This window comes from Rhinolophus sinicus, chromosome 14 (assembly GCF_057876585.1).
Source record: "Rhinolophus sinicus isolate RSI-liver-muscle chromosome 14, RSI-T2T, whole genome shotgun sequence".
NCBI classification, from domain to species: Eukaryota; Metazoa; Chordata; class Mammalia; order Chiroptera; family Rhinolophidae; genus Rhinolophus; species Rhinolophus sinicus.
In genome coordinates, this window is record NC_142514.1 from 57,480,173 (window position 1) to 57,493,930 (window position 13,758).

Below are 13,758 nucleotides of genomic sequence, written 5' to 3' on the forward strand. Positions count from 1 at the left end.
TTTTTTTCAGGCAGTATATGTGTGTGTGTGTGTGTGTGTGCACGCACGCGAGCCTCTTTATTTTGCTAAACAAGTTATTAAATAGTTGAAATGGCTTTTTGTTGAGAGGTCAACCCAAAATATCTTCAAGACAAAGGGTGACAGGTATATTTTTATATTAACACATCAATAGGCCTTTATTGAACCTGATTGGTTCCAGGCCCTATACTAGGACTAGAGACACAAAAATAAGCAAAACAAGATTCCTCTACCTTGTTCTATATGCTTATAGAGCCAAGTTCTATTTATAATAACCATAACAACTTCTTGAGTCCTATGTGCCAGGCAATATGCTATGTACTTTTTATGCTTTATCCTATTTTAGGCTTGCAACTATCCTGAGATACCGTGTTTTGCTATGTATAATGCGCACCTTTTGCCCAAATTTGTGAGGGAAAAATAAGGATGCACATTATACATGGGTAGTACTAATTCTGTATCTATATAAATGTTTTTCTTTTATTTATGCTTATGAATTAAAAGTGTAATAATAAATAAGTGCTAAAATTCCTTTATAATACAAAAAACAAGTACTTAAATGTAAACAAATAAAAATTTGAATTAAAAATTAAGATTTTTTTCCCCAAAAAGTTTGGGCCAAAAACGTGGGTGCGCATTATACACAGCAAAATACAGTAGATACTATTAGTGGTGGGCACTAATATACTAAATGTACTTTTCAGATCCCCTTCAGGAATGAAGGACTTATTACCCCATCAGCCACGAGTATTGCCCACAGACAGCCATCAGCTGTTAACCCCCTTCTGGCATTGTCCAATGTCACACCCCCTCCAAGGAGGCCACATCCAATGACTGATCAACGCAGGACTACTAATAGGAATCGTTGGAAGGCCCAGCCCTTGGGACAGTTCTGATGGAACATTCCATCTCCAGAACAACCTGCGGCAGCTGAGGTATATCATTAAGACTGCATCATGGCTCGTTTTCACCCTCTGCCTGATTCTTCTTCCCTTCCTTCTCACAAGTGATGGTCCCAAAAGCATTCCCTAATAAATCTGCATACTAATCATGTAAGAGTCTGCTTCCTGGGGAACCCAATCTGTCACACTATTCACATTTTTCTGATGAGAAAATAGGCATAAAGAGGTTACGTAATTTGCCCAAGTTTGAACTGTGGAAGGTTCTATATAGTGATAAATGAAGTATTGTGGGAACAGAAGAGGGCTTGGGAAAGGTTTTTTACAAGGGTTGGCATTTGAGTTACAGCATGATTTTATAAGGCAGAGAAAAAAGACCATTCTCAGCTCTCATGAATGAGAGTTTGGAAATATGAGAGGTGAAGTGCTTGTAGCTCCAAGTGGCTGGATCCTGTGGTCTTTGGAGCAAGCCCTAAAGTGGTGAGGGGAAAGGCTCAGTTCATGGATGGTAAAGAAGGTAGCCAAAAAGAGAAAACTCTAGGTTGGGTTAGCTCCTACTGTGTTTCTCCGAAAATAAGACCTAGCCAGACCATCAGCTCTAATGCGTCTTTTGGAGCAAAAATTAATATATGACCTGGTATATTAATTATGTAAAAATAAGACTGGGTCTTACATTAAGTTTTGCTCCAAAAGACGCATTAGAGCTGATGGTCTGGCTAGGTCTTATTTTCAGGGAAACACAGTAGCTGAGTAAAAGGGGAGAAGAGACCCTCAGATCTTGTTATCCAAGAGAGGGAAAAGAGCTTCCTTGCCCGTGGCATAAGGAGCCACCGCCAACTTCACTGACAAAGACCACTCTCTAATTATGAAATAGCCCTATATGGTCTTTTTTAAAAATATTTTAAAATTTTTTTCGACTATACTTGACATACTAAGTATTAGTTTCAGGTGTACAACACAGTGATTAGACATTTATATAATTTACAAAGCGATCACCCTGATAAATCCAGTACCCTGTCTTATTTTCATCTAGGATCACAGAATATTGAAGAAGAAAGAGACTTCAAGATCATCTAATTCAGGGGGTTGTACAGTATTTTCTGAAGCATTGGCATTCCTTCCATAAACACAATCTTATACCAGAATCCAATACTTAACCCAAATAAAAGATGACCAGGAAATGGGCAACCACTGACGTCTCCCTCAGTCCCTTACCATGGCACATAAGGCACTGCCTCAGAACCTGCTTACAAAATCACTGATGTAGTTCATTCATTTATTCTTTTGATAAATATGCCAGGAGGTGTACCAGGTGCTAGAGATACAGTAGTAAACAAAGCAAGCATAGACCCCACTCTTACACAGCATGTAGTCGAGGGAGGGAGGCTGACATTCAAGAATAATTGCACAAATACTGTACATAAATGCAAACTGATAGGTAACATGAATGAAAAGTACTAATTATGAGAATATGTCCATATGCCCAAAAGTACATGTCTAAGGTTTTTAGATAGAAGGGAAAAGGGAGGCGTTCCTGAGTAAATAGCATTCAGGCTGAATGAGACTTGAAGTATGACTGTATATTTAGGACTTAGTCCGGCAAGGTTGGGGAAAACATTCCACAGAGAAAGAGTTGATGCAAAGCCCCCTCCCTACAAGGATGGAACTTAATACTACTTACTTCCTACTAATACTAATACTACTACCAGAAGTTACCACTTTTTCTATGGGTATATATATCATAGCTGATGTGAAATATGTATCCTAATTTCTCCTATTTTCCATGTTATTAAATATTCTTTTAAAACCCCAAGAGATGGTTATATAATTTACTTAACCATTTTTCTATTTGGGGGTATTTGGGCTGTTTCACTTACATGCTATTATAAATAATTGGTTTGGTGAATGTCCTTGTTTCTAAATATGTGTCCAGTTATTTGGAGGTGAATCTCCAAGATTTGGGTAGCTGATTGAATTTTTGGGTAAAAGAATCTAGGGTTCCTGGCATGGGCAACCAGGAGACGGAGGTGTCATTGATGAGTGTATGTCTGGGATGTAGGCTCCAGGTCTAAGCTGGAGGTACAGATTTGTGAGTCTTCAACATACAAGTAGTAAGTAACTGGAACTCTCGGTTTAGATCAGGTTATCCAGGGAGAACACAAGGAGTGAAAAAGAGCTGAAAAGACAAAACCCCAAGGAACTAAAATTTGGAGGCAAGGAAATAAAAGTGACAACTAGAGGAGAAACAAGGGCCCAGAACAGTAAAAGAAAAACTAGAATTGTACCCCAAAAACCAGGGAGGAGAAAATTTGAAAGAGGAAGTCATCAACATTAATTTATTAGACCAATTTATCAGATAACTGTTTTGAGCCACACATTGTTAAGCACTAGAGGTGAACAAGACAAATCCTTTTGCTGCTTACTGTCTAGTGGGAAAGATGTACACCACTGAAAAGGCCAATATATTTGTCATATTTTAAAAATTTATACCTTGCTTATTTCTAAAATACGTGTGGCTTACAAAAAAATGTTTAATAGTTAAAATAGAATTTTAAATAATTAAAATGAAAAAATTCAGGCAAAAAAATAGGAAGAAAAATAATGCACAGAAATACATGTTCTAAGATCCTGAATACTTGCTTAAAGCTTTTTGGCAGATGTTGTAACAAGGAAAAAACAAGATCACTTATGACAGTCTCAGTATCCATAGGGTAACAAACCAGTTACTCAGAGGAGGCATGACTATTCCTAGTAGTAAGACCAAAGATAAATTTCTCCCATGAATTCTCAACATAAGATCATGTAACATGATGAATAGTGTCCTCAACAGTATCCTTATAGTAAATCCAACAATTTTATGGAACTCTTTGTTTATTGTAACATTTCTCAATCTAGACTGAAGGCAATTCTCTAGGCTTGGAAGAGGTGAAAAGTATAGTCAAGTAAGAAACTCTTAAAACTCTAATTCACTGCAAGGAAAGATTTAGGAATATTTGAAATATTTAGAATTAGAATATTTGCAATATTTAGAATTGGAATATTTGAAATATTTAGAACTGGGATAGGCAAGATGGATTCTACTTTTAATGAGAGGAACTACAGTCACATGGCAAAAAGTGTGGCTACCGAGATGTGAACAATTAAGGCCATTAATGCAATCAATCTACCATCTTGCTTTGGCCAGTGCAATATTAGTAGATACGACACATGCAGACTTGAAAAGAATTTGCTCCTCTGCCATGACCAAGAGAATATGCTTATACTTCCTCAATTTTAGCAAAAGAGCAATAAGTTTATCTACTGCAGCCAGGTGACAAGCAAGTTTTGAAAGAGCTGGTGTGGTAGTATGCTATCCTAACGAACTGACATATTTTGTTTGTTATATGTATTATATGCTATATTCTTACAGTACAGTTAAGTAAGCTAGAGAAAAGAAAATGTTATTAAGAAAATCTTAAGTAAAATATATTTACAGTGTCTATTGAAAAAAAAGTATATAAGTGGACCCACACAGTTCTAACCCATGTTGCTCAAGGGTCAACTGCATAAGTAGACTGATTCGAGTCCAAACACTAATTACCTTCATGTTATAAATCGATGTACCCTTAACATATGTAGGCTCTCACTATTCCTTGACTGCAGTTTTCCTATTTCTCAGCTTAAGCATTTTCAATAAAATCATCCTCAGAGAAACCATATCTTTTATTCCACACTTATCCACACATACTCCAACCTCTAGCTGAGAGTCTATGGGACTGCTACCACTTTACTTACTATATTGTTGTTATTTTGATGATTAAAATGTAAAAAAAAAATTATATAATCTCTTAGCACTATTCTTTATCATATATCTCAATGACAAATGCTATTAATGAATATGACTAATACCATAATCTGTTTCAAAAGAATTCATTGGGAGATAATACCATGGTGAATAAGAATACTGGGGAGTTACATTGATTTGAGTTGGAGTCCCATAACTGCCACTTATTTGCTGTATAACTTAGGCCGAGCCACATTACCTAAGCCATAGGGTATACTGAGGACTAAATGTAATTAAGCACTTTAGTACAGTGGCTGAAATAGCACAAATATTCAATAAATGGCAAGCACTTTAAAAACAAACCTTTTTTGATTATCTCCTAAATGTCAGGCATTACACTAAACTCATGATTTAGAAACAGGTAAGTAATACCACTCAATCCTTAAAGAGGATTATAGTATAATTATGAAGAAGAAAACTAAAAAGTACATATATTTTTTAAAAATTCAAATAGACGTGGGAGCGGCCAAGTGGCTCAAGTGGTTGGAGCACTGTGCTTCTAACACTGAGGTCGCCAGTTCGATTCCCACATGGACCAGTGAGCTGCACCCTCTACAGTTAGATTAAGAACAACAGCTCAACATGGAGCTGAGCTGCTGTGAGTGGCCACCGTGAGCTGTCGTGAGTGGCCGACATGGGACTTACTGAAGCTGGGCTGCTATGAGCAGCCACCGTAAGCTGTCGTGAGTGGCTGGCGTGGGACTGGCTCAGCTGGGTAGAGAGCAATGCTCATAATACCAACATGGGCCAGTGAGCTGTGTCCTCCAAAACTAGACAGAACAACGCCTTGACTCAGAGTTGGGGGGGACGGAAGGGAAGAGGGGGTAGGGTTGGGGGGGAAGGGAAGGGAGGGGAGGGAGAAAATTCAAATAGACTTAATGGCTCATCATTTCATTAAACATCAAAACTTTACTACTGAATAACTTATTTTGCATACTTCTGATTAAAAAATTTTATACCATTCACTATTAATATCTATCAAATAAATTCAACATCCAATTTGTACATTTTAAAATCATTTTTATTGAACTAATTTTAACACTATTTTAGCTGGTGGCAGCTGCCCCCAATTAAAACAAAGCCATCATGAATGCTATTCAACATACTCAAAGTAAGTTAGTTTTGTTCCGTACTTGAAATATAGTTAAAATTTTGACATCACATAATCAAGCAAATAGCAGTGCATACTATATTAATCAAAGACTTTTGCATTTCATTAAAAAAATCATTTTGCAAGTGGCTTCAGCTTTATCAACAATCTCAGTGACACATTCCATATTTCATGCTCTCAAAATAAAAAGTGCCCTAAAACTAAGTTTTTTACTAACATTAATGCATACTATCCAGGGTTATAGGAATTGAAGTTTAATATTTTACAGTATAAGAGGCAATAAGTTACTGATATTTGCTGACACAAATTTCACTCAAACTAAATACATCCTTGATACATTCAAAAGACATTTTATAAATATTAATATGCTAGTTTATATGCTGCAGTGCAAAAGAAGTGACACCCTAACGTTTCCTGAGCTTTACGAAATTACCATTTTTCTGACTACAACTCTAGATTTAAAATAGGCTCTTTATTATATGAAGCCATGTCAAAACTATACAATTAAATAAGGTTTTTGGAGAACTGAAAAGATTGGTCAGAGTTATGATGGTTTTGGGTAATGAAAAAGTTTTCAGAACAAAAGTATTTACAAAACTACAAAGGATACTATGGATTTGCATGTAGTATAAAGATCAAAGATAACCTACTGATTACCAAATGATCACAATTATCGCTCTTTCAAAATTATTACACTGAAAAACTATGGTAAGTTAAAGCATTAAATATACCATCCTGTAGTATATTATACATTTTTAACAGTTTTCCATAATGCCCAGTAAGAAGGAATAAAATATTAAAAATCGAGAAAATAAACATGCTTTTAGGAATGTTTCTACATGTGTATATGAGAGGGGAAGTGAAATTTCTCATTACAACACTATATTCTCAAAATTACAAAGACCGAGTCTCTACTTCAATTTTTTCTTCTGCTTGTAGTATATCTGAGTCAACATGAACAACTGGAGGTCGCAGGATAACTTCAGGCCCTCCACCATATATAGACTGTAGAAAATTCCATGTTTCTTCAGAAATTTGACCAGAATCTGCTCCTAAAATTAAGTATATATAGAAAGAATATTTACCAATGTACAAATTCATATTGTGAAAGCTTCCATAATGTAGCCCCCAGCATGAATCGTCTAGGGATAATTGAGAACTTTTGAAACATGAATTTTCAAACTACCAACCCATAATGTTATGAGCTGCAATTTTATGGTCTTAAGAAGTTAGGGATCCTTTTTCCTAGCTCCTATCAACAATCTCAAAACCCTCACTCAAAAAGTAAACACTGGCAGCTTTTCCACTATTTGTCCTACTTCATGTAAGAATTACATCACTGAGCTGGGTAAAAAGTGGCACAGATGGCTAATAATGGTATATTGCTAACAGTGACAAATTACTAACAAGTAAAGGCTTAAGTGTTAGCCAGACTTACCTTGCCTAAGCATCACATTGCCACATTTAGTGACTGCGATTTTAGTGTTATCAATAGGACCGGGAGGATCTAAGTTAAAAGGAAAAACCAGTGATCAAAATGCATACTTTTCAAATAAACACACCAGAGAATTGCATGTTTCTGTGCCTGAAATAACTAAAGGATGTACTATATAATAAGTTTTATTTTTTAGATTGTTATAGTCAATTCTTAACTGTCCTCTGAGCTTCTTCCTTCTTGGTTCTTAGATTCCCCAAAATAGAATCAGGAAAGAAAGCAAAAAAGGCTCTCACTACCATCTAAAATCTAACAGAAATGATATAAGTATTCATTTGAGGATTACAGGTTAAAATGCACTTTTAATACTATGAAAGAACAATTTCTTTGTAATTTAAAAAGAAATCATGCAATTTTCGATTTGTTTTTGTCATTAAACTACAAATTAAAAGCATTATAAAATGAAATATTAAAATGCATCTTTTTTTAAGGGGAAAAAACCCTTATTTGTTTTCCCCTGCATACAAAAGTACAGTGCATGTTCATTATCAAAAGTTACAAAAAAAGGTACAAAGAAGAAAAAAATACTGTAATCCTGCTACAAAAAGACAGGTGAACTGTTTTAGTGTCTTTGTGGTCTTTTTGCCTTTGCATATGCTGCCTATTTTTTTTTTAACACAAAAGGTTCAAACTATGCATACTATATTGCAATCTTTTTTGTATATCAAGAATATCTTATTTTTAAATTACTAAAGGCTGTCACAAAAATTATTTGTAAAGTCCATACAGTATCCCATTGTAATAGGTAAACCATAATTTAACCAATATTATTTATTGTTAAGTGGGTTTTTTTAAACTCTTCAATATTAAGGCTGCAGATTAATTTTGTTCCTTTATTCCTGCTATAAATATGTTGTAATTTATGAAATAGGTTTTAAAATATTAAAAGTTTCCACAAGCAGAATACAAATTAGAATGTAAGATGCCTGTCAGCAGGAATCTTTTTGTCTCTTGTTCACTGGTGTAATCCCAAGTACACACAGATATTCAAAAATGATTCTCAAGAAAATCTGCATAGAATTTCATTTTTCAGTTAACCACTTACCTCCATCTTTACCCTTCACAAAACTTTCCCATTCTCTAAACCACTGCATACTGATGCAATAAAAAGTTGCTGGAGAGTCCTCCTCTTGGAATGCTCTGTTGAGCTATGGGGGGCAAAAATCAGTCATCTAGCACTTGCTTTGCAGCAGAACAATACAATCATTCAACTTCAATATCTGATAAAGCCAATTTCTCTACACAAAGAATGTGCTATACGTTGATGCTAAGTTATCTTAGTATTAGCATATATGGTCATACCTATTAATAATCCTAGGTTTGTCTTAAAATTTAGCATGTACACACAAAAGGGACATAAAGATTGGATAAGTGAAGATAGTAAAGCTAAAGTCTTCAAAACAATACTCCATATATTTATTAAAAATCTTATGGGTAAATGTTATTCAAACATACTATATCCACTGTCTACATCTTGTGTTCACTTAAGATACTTGTGGACATGTTGCTATTACAAACAGAATGCTGCAATGAATAATCTTGTGCATATCATTTCACAGACAATATACATATATGTATAGGATGGTGTATCACTATCCTGAGGTGACAGTCCCTGAAGATGTTCCACTCCCTTCTTTAGTCTTAAGGCCTAAGGAATGTGTATGTTACTCAAACAAGGCAAAACTCTACCAGAAATGGAAATCTTCAGAGGAGTGACCTAATAGTTAGAATGGAGTCATTCCAATGTCAATTTTGTTAGCTATATACTAGGAATACCTTGGTTCCTGAACTTCTGGAGGTCTGGCTACTCGATTTTTCTTTTTAATAAATTTCTTTTTCGCTTATGTTAGCCATTCTGGCTCCCACTAATTTCAACTAAAGAAACCCAATTCATAGAAAAACTGGTATAGAAAAAGAAGTGGAGGCCACAGAGCTTGAGGAAAATGAAGGGTATGAAATTTATCGAATTGTAATAGTGTGAAATTCCTAAAAATATTTCATGATGGGTAACTAAATGCCCATACTATATATTATCGCTTGACAAAGGCATGTTCAGATCATGTCTCTCCTATAATCAAATCTAATCAAAACCCTGCCATTGTACCCAAAGATCCTTATAGCCCAGAAGCACCTTCATTATCTGGTCCCATGATTGACTTTATCTTCTAAAACTTTTGTCCTCATTTATTCACTTATGGTCACATGGACCTTTGTTATTCCCAGAACCAAGCAGACACCTTCCTGCCTCTCAAAGCTTTGCATGGCTATCTCTTCTTTTTGCAGATACCTAAACATCTCCCTCAACTCCTTCAAGTCTTTGCTTAAATGTCACCTTCTCAAAGAGGCCTATCTTTATCACTCTATTTAAAATTGCACCTCACTCCTCCCTTCATCACTGTACTCCTGATCTCTCTTATAATTTTGATATTTTCTATTTCCATAGAACTCATCACCTTTTAATATATAATGTATTATTTATTAAATGTAAGTTCTTTGAGGGCCAGAGTCTTTCTGACATACAAGATAGCTGCTTCTATAGGACACAAAAGGCAATGAAAAATGTGGCTGTCTCTGATGGTTAACAAAGAAATCAAAGCTGTTTGTCTCAGGTATAGCATTCAAGTTAGGACCTTCCGTGATGTACAACTTAGCTCTAGAGAACTGAGGTTTCTGAAATTTAATGTCACATTGATTCTACTAAATGAATAATTCATAGCATTACCAGGTTTAGACACTTTTAGGACTTTATTTTTGGCATTATAATATTTCTTCCTTATGTGTCTTGGTGGGGGCTTTTTAAATTTTATCTAAGTGTAATCACCCCATTAATTGGAAAGTATCTGTTTTTCTCTAGTTTTGGGAAATTTCTCTAAATTGTTGCTCTAAAAGTAGTTTGCCCCCTCTATTCTCTTCTAAAATACTTATTATTAGGTTGGTGCAAAAGTAATTGAGGTTTTTGCAATTACTTTTGCACCAACCTAATAGAGAAACACTGGCTTTTATATCTGTCCAACATGTTAAAACTTTTCTTTGTTTTCCATCTATTTATCCTTGCACTTGATTTTAGGAGAAACCCTTTTCTAGATCTTCCAGTACACTAATTTGCTCTCCAGGAGTATTTATTCTGCCATTCAATCAACCCATCTATTGAGCTTTGTTTTGTTTTCAGGATAAAACACCCTTATGAATCTCCTTAAGGATCAATATTTATTTCATGGCATAATTTAGGAAATCACAATTCTTTCTAGATATTACAAGCTATCTAATATAATGCCTTCTTTAACTGGCACAAGTGTCCACAGTCACTGCTCTAGCCAAGCAAACCCCTTTATGCTTACTGCCTTATATAGTGCAGGGGGCAGAATACTGAGGTCACTGTTGGTATCTGCCACTTCAAAGCTTGAAGCCTGTGTGGTCATTTCCTTTGACCTTTGGTTTACTTCTTCAATTTGATCCAATCTGATTTTTCAATTTTTCAGAAACTCCACTTAAGTTCTAGTCCACCGATTTTTGCACCCTAGTGTTATTTCTTTATACCAACACACAGCTTTGCTTTAAAAAAAAAAAAGAGGGTGTGATGGAAGATGAATTTGGATCATAAATAAATAGTTGGAGTTGTGTTACTGACAGCAGCACTTTGAAGAGACCTACTTCTGCTACTTAGATAAATGGAGCTGTACTAGTCCTTGTCCATAAAACCTGGTTGCTCAGCTCTTCCTACTGATTCTGTGACCAGACTTTCTGTTGCTTGAAATCAAGGAATACTTCATAATAAACTTACTTTGTGGAAACTAGGTATATTTGTAAGTACAGAGTCCTGCAAAACAATATGCAGTGGTACCTTGGTTTTCGAACGTAATCCACAAGTTCTGAAACGTTTGAAAACAGCTGACAGCTAGGCCTCAGAATCTTGCACTCAGCGGAAGCCATCTGACATGTTCGACTTCTGAGTCGTGTTCGGAAACCGAAGCATTTACTTCCGGGTTTACGGCATTCATAAACCAAAATGTTCATCAATGGAGAGGTTCGAAAACCGAGGTACCACTGTATTTCTCAAAGGGATGTAAGTAGAGAATGTAGCCTGGGTAAATGCTTTCACAAAAACACTAACTTAAGGAAATCTATAGTTTACCATTTCAACAAGGAGATTTCTTGCCAGTGCCAATCCATAAAACAAAATTTAGTACTAATCCATGAAAACGAAAACAAAAGGAGAACTCACGACAATTGTCGTGACCTGCCTGGGGTCTCTCACTATTATATACTCACAACATTTAAACTCTACTACAACTCTTTCACGCAATCATTTCATTAATATAATTCTGCTAATTGTCAGTTCTTTTCCCTAGATCATATTAATAATTTGAAAAGCGTCACTTTTTTTTACCCGAATAAAAATTTCCAATTCAGTTTTTCTTCTTTTTTCAATTTTCTCTGCCTCAATTTGGCAAGTGTGACAAATGTACAGATGGTTGACAGCTGGTCCTCCTCCATACCTAAAGCATAAAGAATTTAATAATTATAAAAATCCTGAAGAAAGCTGATGCTCTAGAAAATTTCTCTCCACAACTTTGTTAATGGCTAAATCCCTAATAAATAATAAATCCTCACAGAAAAATTCTCAGTCATATTTAAACTAATGTAAAAATCAAAAAATCGTAAGGACTTGATTTTATGTTTATCAGGGTCAATGACTTTGTCAGTTTATTAACTAACCTGCTTTACATATATTTCAACTTTCCTTTATAGTTACTTCTATTACAAAATATGTTTGAGGCAACAACACAAAGTAAAAGAAATGGCTTTCAAAAATTAGCATACAACATATAAATCTTAGTATACAGTCATACTCTTAATCAAGTTGCACTCAGAAGGAGGCTTCCCCTGCTCACTCAATTAAGAATTTATGGAATAAATGATTTCCAATATTTCACTAAGGAAAATATAATGACATTACGGGTGAAATGCTTTAATATAAAATTTAAAACTCTAAAATTCAAGAGTTAAATATCACAGCATACTTTTCCAGATACAGATATCAGAACCTAAGAGTTAGAATTAATTATCTAGACTAGGGACACACTTGCTACAAAGCCTTCTGACTCATACTCAGAGTGAATAAATGAAGGAAAAGAGGGTTAATCTATATGACCAACATGTAGCACAAGAAGCATATATGAAATAATCCAATCCCCTTCTAAAAAGTTTCATAAACTAATTTTCACAATACTATATTGTCTGATTTAAAAAACAGACCTGCTATATAGGTTATCCCAAATGTTCTGAGGCAGCATCAAAACCAGGTCTTCAATATAACTAGCTTTTCGTGGAGGAACACCTAAAAAAATTTAGATGGGTCTGTTTCATTCTTAAATTCCTTTACATTACTCTCAAAGGTTAAAAAATTCATTTTTTTAACTGATTAATCACTGGCATTTTTCAATAGTTATTCTTGAAACCCCTCCCAAAAAGGTTAAAAAGTAGGTATAATCATTTTTTGGTGATTATGGTCCAAAAGATGAATATATTACTTGAAATAATGAAAAATCAGTAAACCAAGGTCTTCAAGTATTTAACTTATGTACCTCTTTATTAAGCCTTGACTGTGTATTGGGGGAAATCTAATATAAGTAAGAAAAACCTTTCATTCATGGAGCTTATGTGGTAGCAAAAGAAGTGATGGACTTATATATATATAAATACTAAAAAGCAGGCATAGATAAGTGGCATAAAAGGTTTATGTGGGAGATTCACAACAGGAGGAGCCTTACTTCAGTCAGGAAATAAGAGAAAAATTCACATACAGGAATATTTTGCAAGGCTTAGGTTTCTAATGTAACCTAAGGTAAAATATTCCCACTATCTTTTTCAGTTTCACTGAAAAAGCAAATTACTTAATGAGAATATCAAATCGTCAACCATGAAATGTAATCAGGGTGTCACACTAAGATGTTATTTATCACGGGAACAAACACTAATATAGCCAGTGACAAAGGCGTAAGTTATGTTAGCACATAACTAACTATAGGAGGCTTTTTTTGTTAAATTCCAAGTACGTTTTAGGAAAAAAGCCAGCTACTCACTTAGACGAAAGTGACAGGAGCCACAGAAACAGTTGGTAGCTGAGTGCCTGCCTCTCAGCTGAGAAAAGTGATGTGTAACATAAGTGTTCGCTGTACCATAATTGGTTGTTTATGTATCTGTCTCTGCTATGAAATTAGAGCTTTGAGAACAGAAATAGTGTCTTTGTTATTTTCAGGCTCTAGCACAGGCTTTGGAACAGATACTCCATAAATATCTGTTCTATGAAGAGGCTACAGATGGCCTACAATTGGAAGAAAAAGCCAATTTCTGAAACCACAGTGAATTAAACACATTTAAGTTGGACTGCAGATGGGGAAATTGGAAATAA

General features: G+C 35.0%; 1 protein-coding gene across 2 annotated transcripts in view; it reads right to left on the bottom strand.

Moving 5' to 3' along the window:
- Window positions 1–5,739: 5,739 nt before the first annotated feature.
- Window positions 5,740–13,758, bottom strand: part of USP33 (ubiquitin specific peptidase 33) — a 46,258-nt gene continuing 38,239 nt past the window's right edge. For both annotated transcript variants that reach the window (XM_019743351.3, XM_019743350.3), the window contains exons 20-24: window positions 12,603–12,684; window positions 11,734–11,842; window positions 8,392–8,494; window positions 7,290–7,358; window positions 5,740–6,903 (exon numbers count right to left, since the gene is read on the bottom strand). In XM_019743351.3, the coding sequence (XP_019598910.1) occupies window positions 6,746–6,903; window positions 7,290–7,358; window positions 8,392–8,494; window positions 11,734–11,842; window positions 12,603–12,684 (521 nt within the window). In that variant the 3' untranslated portion in view covers window positions 5,740–6,745. The remainder of the gene's footprint in view (window positions 6,904–7,289; window positions 7,359–8,391; window positions 8,495–11,733; window positions 11,843–12,602; window positions 12,685–13,758) is intronic.